At 41.8% G+C, this 22206-nt stretch overlaps 1 protein-coding gene across 2 annotated transcripts in view; it reads right to left on the reverse strand.

Moving 5' to 3' along the window:
* Window positions 1-4474: 4474 nt before the first annotated feature.
* Window positions 4475-22206, reverse strand: part of rhbdl1 (rhomboid, veinlet-like 1 (Drosophila)) — a 51237-nt gene continuing 33505 nt past the window's right edge. For both annotated transcript variants that reach the window (XM_029629429.2, XM_029629430.2), the window contains 3 exons: window positions 11066-11166; window positions 7962-8022; window positions 4475-7486 (listed from right to left, as the gene is read on the reverse strand). In XM_029629429.2, the coding sequence (XP_029485289.1) occupies window positions 7215-7486; window positions 7962-8022; window positions 11066-11166 (434 nt within the window). In that variant the 3' untranslated portion in view covers window positions 4475-7214. The remainder of the gene's footprint in view (window positions 7487-7961; window positions 8023-11065; window positions 11167-22206) is intronic.

Here is a 22206-nt window from a genome sequence, read left to right on the forward strand (position 1 = left end):
TCAACATCATGCGGCCTGTCACATTTACTGAAAGAAGAAGAGATTTTACACTGGTGGAGCCCCAGGTTCTGTTAGAACTGAGCCCTGCGTAACAGCCATACATCACGTCCGACGCCCGAGGCGTTGTGATGGGCACACGACAAGATATGAAGGCACACACAGCTGCTTTACGAACCCAGTGGTGTTTTATGAGTTGTGCCGCCTCCATTCCTCTTTCTCTATTCTCCCTGCATCGCTCACAGTCACACTTTGGCACACGGCAAAGTTGTCACATATCAGCCTGTAGATGACACTTGCTCCTTCATTACGGTGTTAATGCCTCTCCCCCCAGATCCTCGGCTGTCTGGATGAAGCAGACAGCTTCATAGCCAAAAGGAGAGTGAGATTGGATGGGCTTTTGTAGAAGATGTGTTGTTAGTGCTGCTGTCTTTGGAGGCGGCCTAGGGCCAGGTAATTTGGCTTACAGATGGATAATAAACCACTCCTGACGACTTTTCTCTGCCTGCTTAATTAGGATATATGCGCTTCTTATTTCCCCTGACGGCTGCCTCATATGCCATGGTGAAAAGAGAGAGGAAAAAATGAGCATGTCGATGAATACAGAGTTGGAGACTTATTTGAGACTGATCATACATTAAGATCAACTAACTTAAAGGGGCAGTGCAGTTAAAAACGTCATTTAAAAAACACTAGGAGGTCGAAATAACACTGAAATTGTGAAGATTATCATAATGCCCTTTTACTGTAAAAACTGTTTGGAAAAAAATCTGGTGGGATGGAGTTTTTTGGCCCATATCGTGACATCACAGTCAACCATGGTTTGCCAGTGCTGTGATAAGATTTGGTTTTAAAAAATGAATTTGAAGAATTTATATGCACTGTATGTTTGTTAGCTAGATAGCCAGCCAGATTTAGAGGAATGATTACATTAATTAAAAAATTAACTGTCAGTTTGCAATTCAAACAATGCCGTCAATCCACAGCCATACCCTGGCTGAAATCAGTTATGTTGTAAATTCAAGTACTGATATTGTATCATATAATAGCACTCACAGCTTTCCAAGTAAACAAACATTTCTATGGTCTATTTTAGAGGCTATTTATACAGAAAATTGGTATAAAACCTGTATAAACTGTATATATATATATATACAGTGCCTTCAGACCCCTTGAATTTTTCCACATTTTGATAAGTTACAGCCATATTTTAAAATGGGTTAAATAAAACAATTTCCTCATCAATCTACACACAATACCCCATAATTAAATGTTTGCTAACTTATTAAAACCAAAAAACAGAAATACCTTATTTACATAAGTATTCCGACCCTTTGCTATGAGACTCGAAATTGAGCTCAGGTGCATCCTGTTTCCATTGATCATCCTTGAGATGATCTACAACTTGATTGGAGTCCACCTGTGGTAAATTCAATTAATTTGACATGATTTGGAAAGGCACACACCTGTCTACATAAGGTCCCACAGTTGACAGTGCATGTCAGAGCAAAAACCAAGCCATGAGGTCAAAGTAATTGTACATAGAGCTCCAAGACAGGATTGTGTCGAGGCACAGATCCGGGGAAGGGTACCAAAAATGTTCTGCAGCATTGAAGGTCCCCAAGAACACAGTGGCCTCCATCATTCTTAAATGGAAGAAGTTTGGAACCACCAAGACTCTTCCTAGAGCTGGCCGCCCGGCCAAACTGAGAAGGGCCTTGGTCATGGAGGTGACCAAGAACCCGATGATCCCTCTGACAGAGCTCCAGAGTTCTCAGAGTCCTCTGTGGAGATGTGAGAACCTTCCAGAAGGACAACCATCTCTGCAGCACAGGGGCAGCACTTGGGGGCTGTCAGACCATGAGAAACAAGATTCTTTGGTCTGATGAAACCAAGATTTAATTTTTTGAGGAAACCTGGCACCATCCCTATGGTGAAGCATGGGGATGTTTTTCAGCGGCAGGGACTGGAAGACATGTCAGGGTCGAGGCAAAATGAACGGTGCAAAGTACAGAGATCCTTGATGAAATCCTGCTCCAGAGCACTCAGGACCTCAGACTGGGGCGAAGGTTCACCTTCCAACAGGACAACGACCCTAAGCACACAGCCAAGACAATGCAGGTGTGGCTTTGGGACAAGTCCTTGAATGTCCTTGAGTGGCCCAGCCAGAGGCCAGACTTGAACCCGATCAAACATCTCTGGAGAGACCTGAAAATAGCTGTGCAGCAACGCTCCCCATCCAACCTGACAGAGCTTGACAGGATCTGCAGAAAAAAAATGGGAGAAACTCCCCAAATACAGGTGTGCCAAGCTTGTAGCATCATACCCAAGAAGACTTGAGGCTGTAATCGCTGCCAAAGGTGCTTCAACAAAGTACTGAGTAAAGGGTCTGAATACTTATGGAAATGTGATATTTTAGTTTATTTTTTAATAATTAGCAAAATTGTCTACAAACCAGTTTTTGCTTTGTCATTATGGGATATTGTGTGTAGATTGATGATGAAAAAAAAAGAATAAGGCTGTAACCTAACAAAATGTGGAAAAAGTCAAGGGGTCTGAATACTTTCCGAAGGCATTGTATACAGTTGAAGTTTACATACACCTTAGCCAAATACATTTAAACTCAGTTTTTCACAATTCCTGACATTTAACCCTAGTAAAAAGTCACTGTCTTAGGTCAGTTAGGATCACCACTTTATTTTAAGAATGTGAAATGTCAGAATAATAGTAGAGTGATTTATTTCAGCTTTTCTTTCTTTCATCAAATTCCCAGTGGGTCAGAAGTTTACATACACTCAATTTGTATTTGGTAGCATTGCCTTTAAATTGTTTAACTTGGGTCAAATGTTTTGGGTAGCCTTTTACAAGCTTCCCACAATAAGTTGGGTGAATTTTGGCCCATTCCTCCTGACAGAGCTGGTGTAACTGAGTCAGGTTTGTAGGCCTCCTTACTTGCACACGTTTTTTCAGTTCTGCCCACATATTTTCGATAGGATTGAGGTCAGGGCTTTGTGATGGCCACTCCAATACCTTGACTTTGTTGTCCTTAAGCCCTTTTGCCACAACTTTGGAAGTATGCTTGGAGTCATTGTCCATTTGGAAGACTCATTTGTGACCAAGCCTTGACTTCCTGACTGATGTCTTGAGATGTTGCTTCTATATATCCACATAATTTTCCACCGTCATGATGCCATCTATTTTGTGAAGTGCACCAGTCCCTCCTGTAGCAAAACACCCCCACAACATGATGCTGCCACCCCCGTGCTTCACGGTTGGGATGGTGTTCTTCGGCTTGCAAGCCTCCCCCCTTTTCCTCCAAACATAACGATGGTCATTATGGCCAAACAGTTCTATTTTTGTTTCATCAGACCAGAGGACATTTCTCCAAAAAGTATGATCTCTCCCCATGTGCAGTTGCAAACCATTGTCGGGTTTTTTTATGGCGGTTTTGGAGCAGTGGCTGAGCGGCCTTTCAGGTTATGTCGATATAGGACTCGTTTTGCTGTGGATATAGATACTTTTGTACCTGCTTCCTCCAGCATCTTCACAAGGTCCTTTGCTGTTGTTCTGGGATTGATTTGCACTTTTCGCACCAAAGTACGTTCATCTCTAGGAGACAGAACGCGTCTCCTTCCTGAGCGGTATGATGGCTGCGTGGTCCCATGGTGTTTATACTTGCACACTATTGTTTGTACAGATAAATGCGGTACCTTCAGGCATTTGGAAATTGCTCCCAAGGATGAACCAGATTTGTGGAGGTCTACAAAAAAAAAAATCTGAGGTCTTGGCTGATTTCTTTTGATTTTCCCATAATGTCAAGCAAAGAGGCACTGAGTTTGAAGGTAGGCCTTGAAATACATCCACAGTCAATTTAGTGTATGTAAACTTCTGATCCACTGGAATTGTGATACAGTGAGTTATACGTGAAATAAGCTGTCTGTAAACAATTGTTGGAAATATTACTTGTGTCATACACAAGCTAGATGTCCTAACCGATTTGCGAAAACTATAGTTTGTTAACAAGGAAATTGTGGACTGGTTGAAAAACTAGTTTTAATGACTCCAACCTAAGTGTATGTAAACTTCCGACTTCAACTGTATGTACTGTATATGGCAGTATTTCTATTAAACAACTTCTGATATATCACATGCCTTACTTTTATTTTCCAGCATAAGGAAAAGCAGAAAATACATCACCTATGACTTTACTGCCATTAATTCTAATTAGACTGGTTTGGATTTCTCCCTGACCAAAATGGCTGCCATTTCATGCCTTTCTGGAACATTGAGGGATTAGTCATTTAATAGGATCTCTATGCCTCCTACTTTGAAGGGGTAAGCGGGGTAGGCTCTGGAGTCTAGAAGATCCTATACGCCAATCAGGGCTGTGTATGTAAATATATTTACATTCGTATTGACACGCCCGCACATTTCAATGGCAAAAAGAGTCTCAGAGAAATACATGATAAAACATATATCTTTTGAGTTACTTTTATCAAATAAACACATACAGGGATTTATTAGACATACAGTGATTCAAAAATACAATTAAAAAGCCTGTTTTAACTGAGACCTGGGTGCGTTTTTAAGGGTGGGGAGATAGAAGCTTGTACCTTGTACTTCAGCTTTTGTCACCCCTTTAGTCGTTTAGTTTTCATTTCCTGGAAGGTTCCTATTCAAGGCCCAGTGCAGTCAAAAACCCGATTCTCCTTTGTTTTATATACAGTATATTTCCACACTATGAGGTTGGAATAATACTGTGAAAATGATGATAATGCCTTTTTAGTGTAAGAGCTGTTTGAAAAGACCACCTGAAATGTCTGCCTGTTTTGGTTGGATGGAGTTTTGGCCTGCCTGGTGACATCAATTCATTAATAGACCCATAAGAACCTCTCTGAAAATAACAGCTAGTTTTCAGTTTTCCACTCCTCACTCAGTCCGAGCATAATTATTTATTGAGATATTGCTCTTTGCTAAGAAGTACATTTTTAAAACAATCACAGTGAGGTACTTAATTGTTAACCAGAAATGATTTGATATTGAGATAAAAATGGCTGCATTGGACCTTTAAACAGTTTTATGTGTTTTACAATAACATCGGTATTTAGTTTATAGCCCTTTCATCAGCCCTATGCCTTTTCTGGGTTAATGTGCTATGGATTCTTTAGCTTACGAGGCACAATTATCCTCCTCTTAGATAGAATTCACCTTTCATAGAGTTATTTGTTATGGCACACTCAGTATGCCTGTATCATCTGTCAGTGACATAATCATGTATGCTGAGGATTATGTCTGAGACCAATTGTCAGCAATGGCAACTCTAAAAGTGTTCTAAAGCAGTCAGAAGAAACCTTCCAAATTAGAAAGACTACAGACTGAAGAAAAAAAGTATACAGAAATTAAATAAGTGAATGGAATTTCAAGATTAGTCAAAGCTTAGCAATTTCTTGATTCAGTCAATGAGCTAATTTGTGGCAGGTTTCTCTATCCAAAATGTGTCATTAACCAAAATATACTGTCGTCAGGCATCACCACACTGGGGGGGATTTAGAATCTGGCAACCATGTAGTAACGTGTGTCTAAATATTCTATCTGGCAACCAAGGTTTTAAGATGTGTTTATCAACAAATATCTAATGTCGCCTGAGAGCGACAGTCCAGCGTTTCTCAAGCATGTTCTTGCACAAACAGTTTGGCTTTGTCATCCGGTCTCATTTGCCACATAACTCATATGACATGTGTTATTATCAGCTTTGACACTACCAATGAGGACGACACGGCAGAAATTTCACCGAAGCATATACCAGCAAACAGACTGTTTTCACTCTGCCTTTGTTTTCCATTTCTACGTTGAATGGGTTCTTCTATGGCTTAGTCTGTAAAGCACTAAGATTTATAAAGATGAGTGTAACTTGCTTCATCGATGTTCATTCATCATAGTAACCAGGGGTGTCTGCTGTCGAATCACTTTCAGAGGATCGAAGCTGTATAGTAGGAGGAATCATAAGAACAACAATCATAGCATTACGTCTGCACCATTTGAAATGTTCTTCTTTTGTTTTCCCAAACAAGAAAGAAACAGAAAGAAATGATTAACACTCCTTTTTTTATGTGTACATTCCTTTACAAAAGTATACAGTCCCTAAGAATGAGACACTGAGGTATAGACTGGGCTTTGACAGACTGAACCCAATGCCCGCTGGGACACGAAGGTCAGAGGTCAGGCGATGATGACATGTCCGTTGCCCTCCCCAGTTCCATCTGTTAGAGTGAGAATAGACAGAGAGGCCTGTGTCGCTCGCTTTGCGTTCCCGCACTGACTTACAGCATCAGGCAGTGGTTGTTCTTGGAGACGGTGACACAGGAGAAGGGTGCGGGTTGGTGTGTCCGGGGATGTAAAGAGCACACGTCTCAGTTTGGACCTTAGAGCATGGGCTAGATGAGATGCTGGTGCTTTAGCAGGCTAGGGTATGGTACTGCTAGAGATGATGCTAACCTGCTGAAGCATTTAGGTTGGGTGGAAAATGAGAGTGACAATGGCTACTAGGGACATGAGCACCACGGTGGTGATGGTGGGGAAATAGGATATCACGGTTTCAGCATTGATTTATTTTCTTCTCTGTCTTTTCCACCTTCCTAGCTGCATGCCTTGTTACATGTAATACCTAATCCCGTGAATTCCTATTCTTATTCTACAGTGTAGATCTAGTGTTTAGGTGCATGTTGGGCAGTAGAACATTGGTGTCCTTCTGCCTCATGTCTTTAAAAGGGGCAGTGAGGAATACCGACAGAACACACATCTGTCCAGTAAGAAGCACCTCAAGGGTCATAAACCCACCCTGAACACAAAGGAGAGCTGACGCTGCATGGTATTAATCATAATGGCTCTCTGACAGGTTCTACCTGAAGCTGGGTTAAGCTTCAACACAAAAGACAAAAGGGATGCTCCACAATGAGAATATAAAGACAGCTACACATCTTTCACCTGCATATATTGCTACCAAATTCCCTCCCACCACAAAACAGAGATCATGGGTACATTGGGAAAAATTATTCCTGGTCTGTACAGTTTTGAATTAAATAACTTCCTGTGTTTTGAATGGTGTTTGCCGGGGAGGTTGGCTGAGCGGACAGGAAAAGGATACGGCGAAGGCGCTGGGTCTTGACATGTGACAGTGAGAGGGAAAATGTAATGGAGTGAGAGAGAGCTTCTTGGTGTCAGGGAGCGGGTGGAAGCTGCACCCCCAGCAGCTCGTAGGCGAAGATGTTCCAGAAGATGGCGAAGAGAAGGAAGGTGATGAAGGAGAAGAGGATGACCCACCAGGAGCACTGCTTCTGCAGGCTCTCCTCGTAGCTGCGCAGGATGAGCAGGCCCATGCTGATGCCCACCACCGCCCCCGCCAGGTGGGCCATGAAGCTGGGCTGGGGCCCCGAGGAGGGCAAGGGCGGGGAGAAGCGCAGCCACACAGCACGGCCCACCTCCGAACTCACTGCAATGGAAGAAGTCATCAATATGAGTGGAAATGTGGGATTTGGCAGATAGGGTTTTGAGTAGAGTCCAAGACTAGGGCTTTGCTAAGGCTAAGGCTATGTTTAAAGAGATGGGCTGGCTAAGGATACACTAGACTGGGGTATGGGGAAGTCCAACGCAGGACAGACGGACGGGACATATTGCACACTGACGAAAGTCGTAGTGAATTGGGAAAAGTCACTGCCATGCAGCATAAGTCATATCCTCTGAACGAAATACTACATATCCAATCTGCAACCTGAGGGCCACTCACTCAACCCCATTGAACTTGAAGCAATACCTCAACTCATTTTACAAGGGCCACTCAAGTTATAACGCAAGCATTTCGCTATACCCACAATAACATCTGCAAAACACGTAAACGTGACCAATACAATTTGATTTGAAAATAGTGTAGATATTGAATGGCTATATGGATATAGTAGGAAACTTACTGCACACCAGTGCCAGAATCATGCGGAGGAGCTTGTATGGACACCGCATACCGGCCCAGTTCTGCAAAACAGAGAGACGAGCGGCAAGTCAAACACAAGCAGTCAGCTCCAAAGACCTGTACATTTACAGCTTACACAGTGAGTATCTCCACCATCTCTGCATTCTGTAGGGAACGTGTGTGAACCGCAGCGATCAGACATCCACTTCCATACAGGTAGGATGAGGACAGGCCTACTAGACAGAGACATGATTATACACCTGGCTGGTCTCCAATCGGTGGATCCACCTTGCTGCCCGTTCTATTAATCAGGGTTAAGATAGCTTTACGGAGGGTGAGAACGGCCCAATAAAACACCCTGTGTTCCTCCTGGGATAATACAAAAGGTTTCTGCCTCAGAATAACATGTTTATTACCCAGGATGAAGGATTGCACCAATCTCGTCCCTCTTCATATCCTCTAGGTCCTAGGAGACCCGGGAGGAAGCAGTAGTGTTTTGCTCCCTTGCAGAGGAAGCCAGGCAGGCAAAGCCGAGTGCCACGCAAGATTAAAGATCCTGAAGAAAGTCAATAAAGTGCAGGCCTATACACACAACTCAGCCTATTCGTCTATGCGATGGCAGGGCCTCATGAAAGTGCAGTAATAGCACAAATAAATGACAAGTGTCAGAGTACGGGGGAGGTCAACCAAGCAGCATGAATAAGGAAGGGAGAAGGGGGGCACTCACGTGATAGAGACGCTCACTTTCCCTTATTTTTTTCCTTGCTGAAGTTTGTTTTACATGCTCTCAATGGAGAGAAGTGTATCCTCCATGTTGCCTATCAATACTAAGCTCAGGGATTTAAATGAAGCTGTACCTCCATTGAGACAAGGGGATAATGAGGTGCTTTTGTACAGTATTCTAAAAACGGAGTACTTTTCTTTGGAATTTCTACATCAAGACGATGTTAGTGTAGCACACGGGGATGTGTGAAACCTACTCCTCGACATTAAGTGTCCCCGCTTGCATTGCCTCATTAGCTAGCTTTTGAGGTGGCGCATTTGGCTAAGACGCTTGAGGAGGGCAGTCACAGGTGTTTAAGGCAGAGGTCACGTGTTCGTGCTAGTGCCAGGTATGCGCCGAATCGAGAGGAACTGGTACATCTTTTACATTAGCTCCGAAAAGAAATGTCTGTTTTCAAAAGGTCTTCATTCTTACGAGCAAGTGCTAATCTCATTTCATCCTATTTATTTTCTTTAGCTTGTTGCTCAATAAAAAATAAAATATCTACAGTAGTGAAATCATAGCGTTGTACATTTTCTTATGTTTTGTGGTGGAAAACTGAGCGGGTCGAGCATAAAACGTCAACCCTGTTACCATTGATGGCTAGAAATGTTTTAACAATAAAATAAAAATGTGTGAAGCTTGCATTTAATTGCTCCTCCCCGTTGAACACAACAGGCTTCCATTGCCCCTGTCACGAGGGGAGTTATGGATGATTTAAGATGAAGTTTTAAACTCTGTTACAGGCAACCCTGTTACTTTATTTGGCACTTAATAGGCACTTACTATAGTCATTTCTTTATTTAACCTCACGAGATGGGAAAACATGTTTTTTATTTTAAATAAATCTTCTTAGGGCTAGGCCCCTTTTTTCTCAATTTGCGCCTGAATGATGTGCCCGAAGTAAACTGCCTGTTGCTCAGGCCCTGAAGAACAGGATATGCATATAATTGGTACCAGTGGAAAGAAAATACTTTGACATTTGTAGTAATGTTAAAATAATGTAGGAGAATATAACACAATAGATATAGTAGGAGAAAATCCAAAGAAACACCACCACTCACTTTAACCTTGGATGAGTATATGACACTTAAGTTTTCAATAAATTATAAGATCAACATACAGTACATAAAAGGTTAATTGGGTCTCTAGTTACCCGCGGGAGGACAAATTAAAGTGTTAATTCAACCAGGATAGGTGCAGATTTCTTGTTCAGTCTGAACTTTAATGTAGAGATGAAGAGGCATTTGGCCGATTTAACATAAATCATTTTGATGGCCTTGACAGCAGTGAGACAAAACCTCTGTTCAACCGTCTCATCCAAATAACTGACGATAAAAGCTTTTGGACAGATAGATGAGGTCTACTGGAGTAAAAACACTTCCGCCCCCTGAGACGCAAAGAAGAAAAAACAAACCCGGGGGCCAGGCATAATAAACAACAGACGCTTAGTTTTCTGGGAGTTTCTGGGGTCAAAGTTTAAACTCTTTACTCTGGGGCTGCTGATGCATTTTGAGTTCGACTTTTGCTGGCATCTCTTTTGCTTGTAGTGAAGGCCTTCTCTACTAAGAGTGATTCATCAGATCTTACACAGCCCTGAGTCTTCTGACAGAATGTGCTGAGACATCGCACATCCAGACACACTGATGCTGACGCACGCACGCACGCACGCACACACACACACACACACACACACACACACACACACACACACACACACACACACAGACAGACAGACAGACAGACAGTGTGATCGCACATTTTATGTTTTCTGTTGCGGAGACATTTGGCAGACCAGGCACCTAGGGAGTATTGAGGAACAGATTGACATAGCCTTTAATATTCCCATATGCATAGAGTTTGGCACTTCTAAATAGAGAGGTGTTAAGAATATATTACAAAGGAAAACAACGAATAACAGATCAAGGGTGGAATCAAAACAGCATTTCAAGTTAAGTCAATAGCCCAAATGCAGAGTTCCTTTCTGATAAGCTATGATCATGGGGGTTCTGGAATATTCGATGGCTCTTATCCAAAAAAGTGCTTGTTAGCCGGTTATAAAAAGTCCTTATCACATCATATTGATAGGGACCTACTCTCTGTGTGTGCTCTGTGTGTGCTCTCTGGCATGGAATCCTTGCTAAAGCGCATCGCTCCCATTGTACATCCCACTCACACCTGCAGAGCTTGATGAGGGCAAGCACAAACACAAACAAGCACAAACACAAAACAGAAGGATGTTGTGTGGAGGAGAACTCTCTTAACGGGATTTCTCTGACATTTTGGTCTCCATTGATACTGTTATCAAGTGTGACAATGAAGGCGATGATGACGGCAGTTACCATGACGACGTTGGCCAGATGCGCCGAGCACAGAGCGTAGACACCCCCGGAGCCCCCCACCACTGGAGCACGCATGTCTGTGATGGACACAGTCAGGGAACCTGGGGAGAGAGAAATGGTGAGAGAGAAAGAGGGGGAGAGGAGAGAGAGAAAGAGAGACAGAAGGAGAGCAATTTTCAGAAATAGAGCGCAATGTTCAGAAAGAGAGTGAAAAATATAGAGGAAAATGTTGGGAGATGGAGGAAAAAGAGAGAGGTTAGGTTACTCATCATCACCATGGCAATTTCAGTCACCTTCCTCCCAGCATCCCCCTGAACTCAAAAGAACACATCCTTGTGTGTCTGTCGTCAGTTGACCTCGACTAGCCCTCTTTATATCTATACACCCGCATACTGTTTTTCTCTTCTGTGCTGGTGTGCACATGGTTTACACTATAGCTGCCAAGCACCACCACCAGGCTCATAAAACAAAACAGTCACGTTAAACAAAAAATACCATAGTCATAAATGTTATCTTATATACTGTACTTAGACACATATTAAATTGGACAGCTACAAAGACCATAATCTACACATACCACAAGGAGACCATAATAGGAGGGTTTATCTATGACGTACTCTTGCTATGATACTATAATGTCCTCTTGATCCCATGTAGATTATACTGAAGCATTGGCTTCTGATACACTACATGATCAAAAGTATATGGACACCTGCTCGTCGAACATCTCTTTCGAAAATCATGGGCATTAATATGGATATGGTCCCCCTCTTTGCTGCCATAACAGCCTCCACTCTTCTGGGAAGGCTTTCTACTAGACGTTGGAACATTGCTCCGGGGACTTGCTTCCATTCAGCCACAAGAGCATTAGTGAGGTCGGCAGTGATGTTGGCGATTAGGCCTGTCTCGCAGTCGGTCTTACAATTCATCCCAAAGGTGTTCGATTAGGTCAGGGCTCTGTGCAGACAAACTATTTCTGCATGGACCTCCCTTTGTGCACGGGGGCATTGTCATGCTGAAACAGGAAATTTTACACTAACTGTTACCACAAAGTTTAGCGTTAAGATTTTTTTTTTTAACAATATTTAATCCATTTTGAATTCAGGCTGTAACACAACAAAATGCGGAATAAGTCAAGGGGTATGAATACTTTCTGAACAGCTGTCACTAACCCAATTTGGATGAGGAATTCTACTTCAATGAGTCGGAGGCGAAAGACCACTATCCCAGACCAGATCCAAATCCTCGACACCAGACATCTGATGAGACTGTGTCGGAGAGTGGATAAGCCGCGTCTACTCTTTGTTCTTTTGGCGAACGTGCAATCACTGGAGAATAAACTGGAAGAGCTCCGTTCGAGGCTATCCTATCGACGTGATCTGAAGAACTGTAATATCCAATGTTTCTCCGAGTCGTGGCTAAACAAGGACATGCAAAATATAAATCTAGATGGTTTTTCTATACATAGGCAGAACAGAACAGCAGCTTTGTGTAAGCTCAGGGGAGGGGGTGTGTGTCTCTTTGTTAACAACAGCTGGTGCGCAAAATCTAATATTAAGGAAGTCTCAAGGTTCTGATTGCCTGAGTAAGATTACCTCATGATAAGTTGTAGACCATACTATTTACCAAGAGCTGTCTATTTATTACCACGAACCGATGCTGGCACTAAGGCCGCACTCAATGAGCCGTATGTGCCATAAGCAAACAAGAAAATGCTCACCCAGAGACGACGCTCCTAGTGACCGGTGATTTTAATGCAGTAAAACTGAAATCTGTGTTACCTCATTTCTACAAGGATGTCACCTGTGCAACTAGAGGTGAAAAAAACACTAGATCACCTTTACTCCTCACACAGAGATGCATACAAAGCTCTCCCTCACCTTCCATTTGGCAAATCTGACCATAACTCTATCCTCCTGATTCCTGCTTACAAGCAAAAACTCAAACAGGAAGTACCAGTATCAATACGGAAGAGGTCAGATGAAGCGCATACTTAGTTACACGACTGTTTCGCTAGCACAGACTGGAATTTGATCTAAGATTCATCTGATGGCTTGGAGGAGTTTAACTCATCAGTCATCATCTTCATTAATAAGTGCATTGACGATATCTTCCCCACAGTGACCGTACATACATATCCCAACCAGAAGTCATGGATTACAGGCAACATCCGCACTGAGCTAAAAGCTAGACCTGTCACTTTGAAGGAGTGGGACACTAATCCAGGCGCTTATTAGAAATCCTACTCTGATGAACCATCAACCAGGCAAAGTGTCAATACAGGACCAAGATCGAAACCTACAAGTGTCTTCACTGACATTTTCAACCTCTCCCTGACCCAGCTTGTAAAAACGACATGTTACAAGCAGACCACCATAGTCCCTGTGCTCAAGAATGCCAAGGTAACCTGTCTATAGAACTTACGACCTGAGGCACTCACATCTGTAGCCATTGTTAGGTTCTAATTCTCAGAGCAAAAAACTCACCCGGACACTATGAAAGCTCAACCACGTTTATTCTTCCATGAGGATCAATACAGCTGCACAGGACAAAAACATTTTCACACAAGCACTGGTATTTAACCCTTCCTCCTAGGCTGAGTCTCCTCCTACACATCGGTATAAACATTAAACATTGTATATTTTACTGCTAGGCAGGACACGAAGTGATATGGGCCATAAACTGTTCTTCCTCCCTTAATATGACCTGACCTGACCTCGACCCCCCTTCATCACTAATCCATCAATACCTGCCACATGTGATCGCTTCTCTGCACTCAGTCTTTCAATGGGATCCCTGATATAATGTAAACGTTATACATTACCCTCTCTCCCTCAGTGACATGAATAAGTATATTTCCTATTCTCAGAACCCAACACCGTGAAAAGATTTCAAAGGCTGGTCGTGGCTCACATCAACACCATCATCCCAGACACCCTGGACCCACTCCAATTCGCATACCGCCCCACAGATTATACGATCTCTATTGCACTCCACACTACCCTTTCCCACTTGGACAACAGGAACACCTACATGATAATTCTGTTCATTGACTACAGCTCAGAGTTCAACACCATAGTGCCCTCCAATCTCATCACTAAACTAAGGAATCTGGGATTAAACACTTCCCTCTACAACTGGATCCTGGACTACCTGACGGGCCGCCCCCAGGTTGTGAGAGTAGGCAACAACCCCTCAGGTGTGCGTGCTTTGTCCCCTTCTGTACTCCCTGTTCACCCACAACTGTGTGGCTACGCACGACTCCAACAACATCATTAGGTTTGCTGACGACACGACTGTGGTGGGCCTGATCACCGACGACGATGACGATGAGAGTCTACAGGGAGGAGGTCAGAGACCTGGAAGTGTGGTGCCAGGACAACAACCTCCCCCTCAACGTCAGCAAGACAAAGGGGCTGAGGGCCGAGCACGCCCCCATTCACAGGACTGTAGTGGAGATGGTCGAGAGTTTCAAGTTCCTCGGTGTCCACATCACTAAGGACCTATCATGGCGCAAACACACCAACGCAGTCATGAAGAGGGCACAACAGAGCCTCTTCCCACTCATGAGGCTGAAAAGATTTTCCATGGGCCCTCAGATCCTCAAAAAGTTCTACAGCTGCAACGCGAAGAGCATCTTGACTGGCTGCATCAACGCTTCGAATGGCAACTGCTTGGCATCTGACTGAAAAGCGCTACAAAGGGTAGTGCGTACGGCCCAGTACATCACTGGGGCCGAGCTCCCTACAATCCAGGCGGTGTCAGAGGAAGGCCTTAAAAATGGTCAAAGGCTCCAGCCACCCAAGTCATAGACTGTTCTCTCTGCTACCGCACGGCAAGCGGTACTGGAGCGCCAAGTCTGGGACCAAAAGGCTCCTGAACAGCTTCTACCCCCAAGCCATAAGAATGCTGAACAGTTAATCACATGGCTACCCCTTTTTTCCCCCACTGGCATTCTTGCACTGGCTCTATGCACAATCACTGGACTCACACACACACATACTACAATGACACTCCAACACACACATACACATACGCATACACACACACTACATACACTCACACACACAAAACACACACACACATGCATATTGACACCACACACACACACACACACACACACACACACACACACACACACACACACACGCACACACACACAGACACATTTTCACACCCTTCACATATGCTGCTGCTACTCTATTTATTAGCTATCCTGATTGCCTCTCCCCATCAAATTATTGTCTCGAATTTCAAAGTAAAACTTGGTTTTGTGGTTAATGTGTTCTTTAAACTGTGCAATCTATACAGATATCGCAATCATACTACAACATGTCACAGCGTGTCCTCACTGTTGTTCTACTGGACCCGTCAAAGTGAAGTAAGACAGAATTTTAAGCAGTTAATCACAGTGGCAGTTGTTCACAAGGACACCGTCAGCCTTCACTAATTATGGAAATGAGCAGAAATGAAAAAGGGTTGATAAAATAAAATTGTGCGGGCATTCATATATAATGCCTATTCCATTCATATTCTGTGTGCGTGTGTGTGTGTGTGTGTGTGTGTGTGTGTGTGTGTGTGTGTGTGCCTGTGTGTGTGTGCGTGTGCGTGTGCCTGTGCCTGTATGTGTGTGGCTCCTTAAAGAGTGCCCTGTCAGCCTGTGGTGGCGGTGGTGATCATCATCAGATGACAGATGGAAATCGGAGTGCGTTCCTTGAGTCCTTTATCCCCCCCGACACTCACAGTTCTATTTTACATGGATTTCTGGAGGATTCGACGCTTGATGAAGTGAGTGCAGCAGCTGAAGACTTGTAAAGATCCATATTGCCCCATTTTTTTTTTTTTTTATGGTTCCAAGAAATTGCAATTACATACCGAGTGCTCTCTGATCTCTTCAAAGTCGCGGGGGAGAAAATGGAATTGGAGCAACTTTCACACAGGCTCCTCTCAGATGTGTTCCTCGATTCCTCAAAAAATATTAATTCAATCTGGTTCAATTATTACTTCAATACAGCATTTATTTTCCAGTTAAGACTAACTGTAAGTGAAGCTTTCATGTACATTTGAACTGCAAAGGTGAATTCACAGTACACATGCAAGAGTAACTCATGATACTCATACTAGGAATGTGTTTCCTTCAGAACAGATGTAATGTAGTTGGCAGGCTGTCATAACAACACTGCCCTGTTTTAGCACTAGTGCGGCGAGCTGCCACATCGCTACGGCGACATCCTATTCAGCAGCCAGCGGCCCAGGGCCACATGACACTAGTCGCTGGCGGGACGCCGCATCTGTAGTAAAGTGGGGGGGGGGGGGAGCAGGGAGGGAGGGGGCCCAAAGACCCCCGGCCTGAAAGGGAAGCGAAGGAGTCCGTGGGGAGGACAGCAGTCTTTCACACAGCTCCCTCTTCCTGCTAGCACAGCGCTGGTTAAAGGGCTTTGGATGTGGATATTAACCAGGACCTGTCATCTGGGCTCTCCTGTTCACGGGGAGTTGGAGATTTAGGGATATCTCACTCATCGGGAGCCCAGACGTGAGGTCTCAGATTATTTCTGTGTGTTGTTGGCAGTTTACAGTTCATGCGCAGATGCGTTTACTGTGCTGATTTTCTAAGCATCATCAAGTTCACCCCCCGGTCTTTGTGTGTGTGTGTGTATACAGTATGTGCGCACAATATGTTTACAGTATGACTCATCTTGTAATGCATAGAATGCATTTTTACACTATATACACTATACATTTACAGTGACTATGTGACGATGATCCTCTTTTGTGGGCGAACTCGACTGACTCTGGTTTTGCCTGTCAAACTAAACCAAGCAGATTGGCAGTGACATTAGTAGATGATGCCCTTAAGCAATGGCTAACCATGACCAAGGGACAACTGATCCAAGACCAGAGCTGAGTGCCTAAGGGAGTCACTCCAGTGGCTCAACTGGCAGCTACAGAACAGAAAATCATGCAATAACTTAAGAATCCTTCAACAAAAAAACAAAAAAGCGAATCTGGCTGCCTATACACCCACCTCCGTGCTTTCGGAGCAAACATGCTTAGTGTTTTCAAAAGGATAGCTTTTGTAGATTATTTCAACAGCACAGCAGGGTTAAACAGTTGTAGGTGGAACAGGTTAAAGTATGGTTGTAGCGTTACACATTTTAGGTGATTTTGAACAGATAAGAGCTTAACCAAAACATGTGGGATTTGTCAACCTATTTTATTATATGACCCAAACTATATGGAGCACTAAGGACACCAATTGACTAATTGGCCCAGGGCATTAACATGCATTGAGCAGCATTTCCTGATTGGCCAGTCAATCAGTGAATCAGAAAGGGACGCTGCAAGGACAATGAGTGGTGATTTATTCATGTGATTCACACACTCCTTTTAATCCTTCACTGTGAAAGGAAGGATATAAAACATTTAGTCAGTTAACTCATCATCGCCAGAGCTCTCGATTCACGGAAAGGCGATGACCGTGTCTGATATCTGATCTCACATAGTTTGCTATTACCCAGACTGAACTGCATACACAGACAGCTTGTTTTTCTAAAAAATGTTTCTCGGTAATCATCATTGATGTGTGTCTATAATCAATACCAAACAGTTGAAATGTACTGCACTCCACTTTGCCTCAGCCTTAAACCCGAACTCAGGTGCTTGAGAATTCTTCCTTTCAAAGCTCTTTTCAATAGAGGCTATTTCTATCCTCTGAGCGGATTGTTTAGTCGAAGTTCCGGTTGCTCAGTTTGTACACGCTCGCCTCAGACAGACACATCTGCTATGTATTAAATCTCCCGGCCCTGCAAGTGAGATGTGCTGCAGTCAGCACTCTCCCACTCCAAAGGCTGCCTCGCCTGGCTAATAAACTGAGGAAATGCCTGATCAGATTTATTTACCAAGCAGAAATGGAGGGAGAGCAAGAGAAAGGGGGTGAGAGAGAGAGGATGAGAGAGAGAGAGAGAGAGAGAGAGAGAGAGCGAGAGAGAGAGCAGAGAGTGCATGGGGGCAGGAAACTTAACCAAAGGCAGGCATGTGTTTTCTCGAGGGGTGGAGGTTTACCTGGAGTAGGAGTAACCACTGTGAAACTGGCATCCTTTAACGAGACAGAGATTAATTAGTGTGCTGTTTGCAGTGCTGCAGAGAACAAGGTTGAGAGAAGAGGCAGCCACGGTAAACCTGGCTCGGAAATTGTAATCAGCAACCTTGACAATCTAAAATCAACACAAGTTTACTGCAATGGGGAAGGAATATTCACAAGTGGTGCACATGACAGGACTGCCACTGAGCTTAGGTCAGAAGGTCAACACATTGTTCTGTTACACTGGGATAAGCACACATAGGATCATCTTCGCAAGGAAACAAACACAGCCTTTATCTTAAACCTAACCGTAGCCTTGAACCTTATACAGCACAGATCTATAAAGTGGTGCACTTTTGTTCCTTGGTCAAATAGATTTCTGATGGGGTGGTATCTGCAGTCATTACACATCAAGAGCCACACGCAACAGGATGAGGCCATACGGGAACTCTACTGCCTGGTCTTGATAATGAGTGGCGGACAGGAGTGGGCAAGAGGAGGGTGGATGGGGTGGCATAACTGGAGGCTAGCCATCTTTCACATGCGCTTTTGTCTACTTTATTTGATATGGTCATAACGCCAAAGGTAATTTACTTGACGGGAGTCCATTTTCAAGTCCCAATAGAATTGCAATGGTCCTGTCAATCTGGGAAAGTTTGTTTAAAATATGGAGGTATACCTGGGATAGAGATAAACGCTCCCTCTCCCCGCCAGCCCTTCTCTGGTCCTTCGTGGGCACGGAAAGACAAGGGGAATATCCTCATCCTCCTCTCTGTGGCTTTTCTCCAAGGGGAGCCAAACAATCTACAATCAGTCCCCATCCAGTCTGCCACCACAATCCATCTCCCTGGCTTGGTATAGAGTCAGAGGACAGAGGAAGAGATTGAAATCGGCGAATGACCTTAACGGAAAGAGGAGACTGAGGCCTTTTACTCATCATCGCCAGTTCACACATACCAGGTCACCAAGGGAGTGAGTCCTTTCAAAACACACCTAGACATCCAGTCACAACAAACCACCAGAGTCCCCATATCAAGTTCCAAGTGTGTTTTCTGTCATACTGTATACACATGATGCACATGGAGTACACAGTGCAACGAAATGCTTACTTGCAGGTTCACCACTAGACAATGCAACAACAATAGGGAAGCAAGTAAGTGTCTAAAGAATAATAACAATATAAACTCATTAATAAAAATAGGATCAAATGTAGCTCAAATATAACACAAGAAGGCGCTCAGACGAAGTAGGATATTTACATGTGCCGGGGAGTTGTGAAATATGTTGCGCAGTAATAATATATAGTCATTGTGTAGTAATAATAAATAGTCATTGTGTAGTAATAATAAAAAGTCATTGTGTAGTAATAATATATAGTCATTGTGTAGTAATAATAAATAGTCATTGTGTAGTAATAATAAAAAGTCATTGTGTAGTAATAATATATAGTCATTGTGTAGTAATAATAAATAGTCATTGTGTAGTAATAATAAATAGTCATTGTGTAGTAATAATAAATAGTCATTGTGGAGTAATAATATATAGTCATTGTGTAGTAATAATAAATAGTAATTGTGTAGTAATAATAAAAAGTCATTGTGTAGTAATAATATATAGTCATTGTGTAGTAATAATATATAGTCATTGTGTAGTAATAATATATAGTCATTGTGTAGTAATAATAAATAGTCATTGTGTAGTAATAATAAATAGTCATTGTGTAGTAATAATAAATAGTCATTGTGTAGTAATAATAAATAGTCATTGTGTAGTAATAATAAATAGTCATTGTGGAGTAATAATAAATAGTCATTGTGTAGTAATAATATATAGTCATTGTGTAGTAATAATAAATAGTAATTGTGTAGTAATAATAAAAAGTCATTGTGTAGTAATAATATATAGTCATTGTGTAGTAATAATATATAGTCATTGTGTAGTAATAATATATAGTCATTGTGTAGTAATAATAAATAGTCATTGTGTAGTAATAATAAATAGTCATTGTGTAGTAATAATAAATAGTCATTGTGTAGTAATAATATATAGTCATTGGGCAGTAATAATAAATAGTCATTGTGTAGTAATAATAAATAGTCATTGTGTAGTAATAATAAATAGTCATTGTGTAGTAATAATAAATAGTCATTGTGTAGTAATAATACATAGTCATTGTGTAGTAATAATAAATAGTCATTGTGTAGTAATAATACAGTCATTGTGTAGTAATAATAAATAGTCATTGTGTAGTAATAATAAATAGTCATTGTGTAGTAATAATAAATAGTCATTGTGTAGTAATAATAAATAGTCATTGTGTAGTAATAATAAATAGTCATTGTGTAGTAATAATAAATAGTCATTGTGTAGTAATAATAAATAGTCCTTGTGTAGTAATAATATATAGTCATTGTGTAGTAATAATAAATAGTCATTGTGTAGTAATAATATATAGTCATTGTGTAGTAATAATAAATAGTCATTGTGTAGTAATAATAAATAGTCATTGTAATAATAAATAGTCATTGTAATAATAAATAGTCATTGTGTAGTAATAATATATAGTCATTGTGTAGTAATAATAAATAGTCATTGTGTAGTAATAATATATAGTCATTGTGTAGTAATAATACATAGTCATTGTGTAGTAATAATATATAGTCATTGTGTAGTAATAATAAATAGTCATTGTGTAGTAATAATAAATAGTCATTGTGTAGTAATAATATATAGTCATGGTGTAGTAATAATATATAGTCATTGTGTAGTAATAATAAATAGTCATTGTGTAGTAATAATACATAGTCATTGTGTAGTAATAATAAATAGTCATTGTGTAGTAATAATATATAGTCATTGTGTAGTAATAATACATAGTCATTGTGTAGTAATAATATATAGTCATTGTGTAGTAATAATAAAGTCATTGTGTAGTAATAATAAATAGTCATTGTGTAGTAATAATAAATAGTCATTGTGTAGTAATAATAAATAGTCATTGTGTAGTAATAATAAATAGTCATTGTGTAGTAATAATAAATAGTCATTGTGTAGTAATAATATATAGTCATTGTGTAGTAATAATACATAGTCATTGTGTAGTAATAATAAATAGTCATTGTGTCGTAATAATAAATAGTCATTGTGTAGTAATAATAAATAGTCATTGTGGAGTAATAATACATAGTCATTGTGTAGTAATAATAAATAGTCATTGTGTCGTAATAATAAATAGTCATTGTGTAGTAATAATAAATAGTCATTGTGGAGTAATAATACATAGTCATTGTGTAGTAATAATAAATAGGAGTCCAGTAGAAGCAGTCATGGAGTCGATGTGTGGGGTGGATGTGTGTGAGCGGGAGTGTATCTGCGTGTGGTTTTGAGCTTGTGTGAGCGTGTGTGTCAGTGAGTGCATGTTTGGTCATATTAGCCAGACAGAGACAACATTTAAGACAACATTTAAGCTCGATATACAAACAGCCCAGTATAAACACGGAGTTCCACATAATCAGAGGGTTCCTTAAACGCTACTCTATAAAAACAAAAACAGCAATAACAACATGAGTGCGATGCGAGAGCTGCGCTTCAAATCATCCCACAGAGAGATATAAAATGCAGAACATTTGCGCTGTGCTAAAACACCCGGTCCAAAGACACCTTGCCCTTGGTCTCCTCGGAGATTGGGTTAATTCTATCACAGGCAGCGTTCTACCCGGTCCAAATTTGTCAGGCTGGGAAAAATATGATAATATTTATGTTTCCCGGAAGCACAGGGGGCATCGAGAAAAATCAATAGTCTCCAGCAGTCACATCCTCAGAGCTGCTGAGAGAAGAGACCATTCAACACAGCACCGGGTGCCAGAGGCCAGATATAATCACATCTCACCTCTGGGTGTGGTGTACACGTGTGTTTGTGTGTTTCTGAGAGATTGAGAGAGATAGAAAGAGGGGCGGGTGGGGGGCATAAGCAAATGAGAGTGTAAGTGTGGTGTATACTATGGCGTTTGCTTGTACTGTTTGTGTCTCTGGGTGTGTGTGAATGCCTGTGCTGATAAGT

Source organism: Oncorhynchus nerka, linkage group LG23 (genome assembly GCF_034236695.1).
Source record: "Oncorhynchus nerka isolate Pitt River linkage group LG23, Oner_Uvic_2.0, whole genome shotgun sequence".
Taxonomy (NCBI): domain Eukaryota; kingdom Metazoa; phylum Chordata; class Actinopteri; order Salmoniformes; family Salmonidae; genus Oncorhynchus; species Oncorhynchus nerka.